The sequence below is a fragment of the Sceloporus undulatus genome, chromosome 9, assembly GCF_019175285.1.
Source record: "Sceloporus undulatus isolate JIND9_A2432 ecotype Alabama chromosome 9, SceUnd_v1.1, whole genome shotgun sequence".
In the NCBI taxonomy this organism is placed as follows: domain Eukaryota; kingdom Metazoa; phylum Chordata; class Lepidosauria; order Squamata; family Phrynosomatidae; genus Sceloporus; species Sceloporus undulatus.
The window spans coordinates 36,999,826-37,003,095 of NC_056530.1; the positions used below are offsets into that span (position 1 = coordinate 36,999,826).

General features: G+C 44.8%; 1 protein-coding gene across 1 annotated transcript; it reads right to left on the bottom strand.

Annotated features, from left to right (window-relative positions):
* Window positions 1-730: 730 nt before the first annotated feature.
* Window positions 731-3,257, bottom strand: LOC121915096 (protein S100-A8-like). Its single transcript, XM_042438949.1, has 2 exons — window positions 3,041-3,257; window positions 731-1,471 (listed from the first exon to the last, which is right to left on the bottom strand). Exons 1-2 carry the CDS (start codon window positions 3,233-3,235, stop codon window positions 1,307-1,309), a joined length of 360 nt encoding a protein of 119 aa, XP_042294883.1. The 5' UTR covers window positions 3,236-3,257; the 3' UTR covers window positions 731-1,306.
* Window positions 3,258-3,270: the final 13 nt, after the last annotated feature.

A 3,270-nucleotide genomic window follows, 5' to 3' on the forward strand; every position in this document is an offset into this window, starting at 1 on the left:
GGCCTTTTAAAAGACCTCCAGCTGCAGAGGTTCTTTGTAGCTGACAATCGGCTTGCAACCTTATTGTTCCTGGGTTCCTTGCTCTTTGATTCATGACTCTGGTTATCTGACCCCTTCACTTGCCTTGTGACTATGCTCTTGCTTCTGCCCTTTGCTGTGACTGACTGACTGGTATTGTGTAACCCTTGGACTGGACCCCAGCCTCCAAGAATATAAGGGATCTTGGATAGCTTGAGTTCAGATGCATGGCGTCTGTGGTGGTTATCCAAGGCTGGTGGTGTCCAGTGGGGAAATTAAATGAATAAAGTCACTCACAGGAACTATGGAAACATCTCGAATAGCAGTTCTCAACTTGTGGGTTGCAAACCCTTTCGGGGTCGAACAACCCTTTCACAAGGGTTGCCTAAGACCATCGGAAAGCACATATTTCTGATGGTCTTAGGGACCAAGCCAATTGGTTGGGGGTCACCACAACATGAGGAACTATATTAAAGGGTTGCTTCATTAGGAAGGTTGAGAACCGCTGATCTAGAAGGTCCCCACATTTGATGCCATAGAGGTGGGACAAGAGGAAGTCCTTGCACTTGGTGCCACTGGTGCGATTAGTGGAAGCCCTCACAATGTCCATCCCAATGAAGCACCAAACCCACTTAGATCTGTGTCACTCACGAAATGAACTACTCTCCCTCTCCCATACGAGACAACAAAATATTTGATCCAAAGTCCTTCAGAATGTTATATGGTGTCTTTATTCATCATTTTAAGGATATCATTGCAAAGCATATACATTGTTCAGCCCATCTTTATCCAAAGCTGCAACAGTAAGGATGTGTTGACCTAACATTGAGGCAAATGCTTCATAAGGGGCTAATGAAACATGGGGTGAATTGCTACTGGAATTGGACCTTCTATTGAGTGAACAGAACAAGTATCAAAGTGGATGCTACCCAGAGAAAGCAAACATTGCCTTTATAGAAAGGACTGAAAAGCAACTTTCCATGTGGTCTAAGCCTGTGGCTCTCAGACGCTTGTCATCCAGATGTTTGAGACTTTAGTCACCTAAGAGGTTTTGATCACCTAAGGAAGAATTAGGGAATGCTGGGGCTTCCAGATGTTGTCGGCCTTCATCTCCCAGAACTCGACTTAACCCCAATGGGAAGAAATAATGGGAGGTGTAGGCCAGAAGATCTGGAGACCCATAGCTTCCCTCCACCACTTTCCAGAAGGCTCTTATAACCAGGGAATAATAAGACAAAGGGGCTCTAATATATATGTTGCAATGCAATCTTCTGAGAGGAGATGGAGATCAGTCCTTGTCTGGCCCGCACCGGTCCTCGTTGTGACTGATGCGATGAGCATCATCGGCCAGGATAGCGATCACGCGCACCGTCTCCTCGAAAGTCAGCTGCTTGTTCTTGTCAACGTCTGCTTGTTTGAAGAGCTCCTGGATATAGCCTGGGCGGCTCCGGTTCTGTGCAGGCGGAAACAAAAAACACAATTTGTTCAGCAAATGCTCCTGCAGGAGAATCAAAACCTGTCAGCCAAAAGATGCCTTCTTCTGAACACAACTGTATCTAGGCTAAGCAGTTGTTTGATAGGTCTGTGCGCCAGTTTTGGTGGCATCCATGCTGTTTACCTTTTGCTCAAGCGTACCTGTCAATTTCACTCAATCCGTAGGGAGAGGCGAGATAGAAATAATTTATTATTATTGTTATTATTATCATCATCATTAATGATAGTCATTTTACAGTGGGCCCTCCACATTCTTTGAAGTTAGAAGACCCCTGTGAAAATGAGGGGGGGGGGAACGCAAATAAAATACCACATTTTTGTAACCTTTGTAGGAATCGCTAGGTCCTCCAGCATATCTCTATGGCCAACATTCAGCAGAAGCTGACCATAGAATTGCACTGGAGGACCTACAAATGCCTAGTGAATTGTTTTCTCTAGGAATCTCTAGGCTGGCCAGCGTGATTCTATGGTCAACGTATGGCAGAGTTGCGCTGAAGGACCTAGAGCAGTGATGGCAAACCTTTTAGAGACTGAGTGCCCAAACTGCAACCCAAAGCCCACTTATTTATCGCAAAGTGCCGCATGCCTCTGGCTTTCTAGTAATGAACTCTGACAAACTCTGCGATGGTGCATGCGCCCACAAAGAGGGCTCTGAGTGTCACCTCTGGCACATGTGCCATAGGTTCGCCACCACTGACCTAGATTACTAGAGAGAACATATTAACCAAACCCACATATAATCAAATCCACATAAATCAATGTCGCAAGTGTGGAGGGCCAACTGTACTTACATTTTGCTCAAGTATACCTATTGTTTTCACTGATGCTGCTTTGTTTAAAAAGGCACACCGGTGGCATTCGTTCGACTCACGTTTTGTTCGGTTGTGCCTGCTGGTTTTACTGGTGCTGTGTTGTGTTGAAATAGGTGTGTCAATGGCACTTATGCTGCTTACCTTTTCTCCAAGTGAGTCTGTCAATTTCACTAATACCTTTTAACTTTTGTTAAACTATGGGTTGTTGATAGCATTCATGTCACTTGCATTTTGCTCAAAGATGCACATCAGTTTAGGTTTTGTTACAACAGGCGCACCAATTGCATTCAAGAGGCTGACATTTGGTTCGAAGGTGTGTGCCAATCTCATTCCAGCTTCTTACATTTACTTAAAATGGGCATGTTGGAAACATTGGTGTTGTTTCGGGTCCAGTTTCTCTAAGGGACAATTCAGCTCAGAGTCTGACACATGCACAGTCCCTTGAATGAGCTATCGCAACCACAATATGCAGTTTGCTACAACATCTATATCAACAGCATGCATGCTACACACACACACACTTATATAATGTGTCTGTTTCATGAACACTGTGCACATTTTGTTATAAATGCGTGTTGATTGCATCCATGCATTTTTTTTACATGTGCCACAAGTGCACAAGTATCCTGACCTGATCCTAGAAAGACTTTCTGCCTGGTTTGGCATGTGTCCTTGCACAACTGTTCCAAAAATTGGGACAGTTGGGATTTACTTACACAAGCAGCAAGGAAGGTGGGAGCCTGGTCTTTCAGGAGCTCAGTCAAATCCTTGAGGCTCAAGCAGTCATCCTTCTTTTCGCGGGGAGAATAAAAGTGGTAGGTCTTGATAACAATGTCCATCGCCTTCTCCATGGTGCAGCTTGGCAGAGCATTTGACCCATGCTCATGTCCTGAATGAGCTGTGGTGGTCATGATGTATGGCTTTCAATCTGGAAAGGCTGAAATGT

Excerpts from the sequence above, each read along its gene's own strand:
- LOC121915096 (XM_042438949.1), bottom strand. The coding sequence starts at position 3,235 with ATGACCACCACAGCTCATTCAGGACATGAGCATGGGTCAAATGCTCTG. Across the intron at positions 1,472-3,040 it reads CCACCTTCCTTGCTGCTTGT|AACCGGAGCCGCCCAGGCTA; the intron begins GTAAGTAAATCC and ends CCGCCTGCACAG.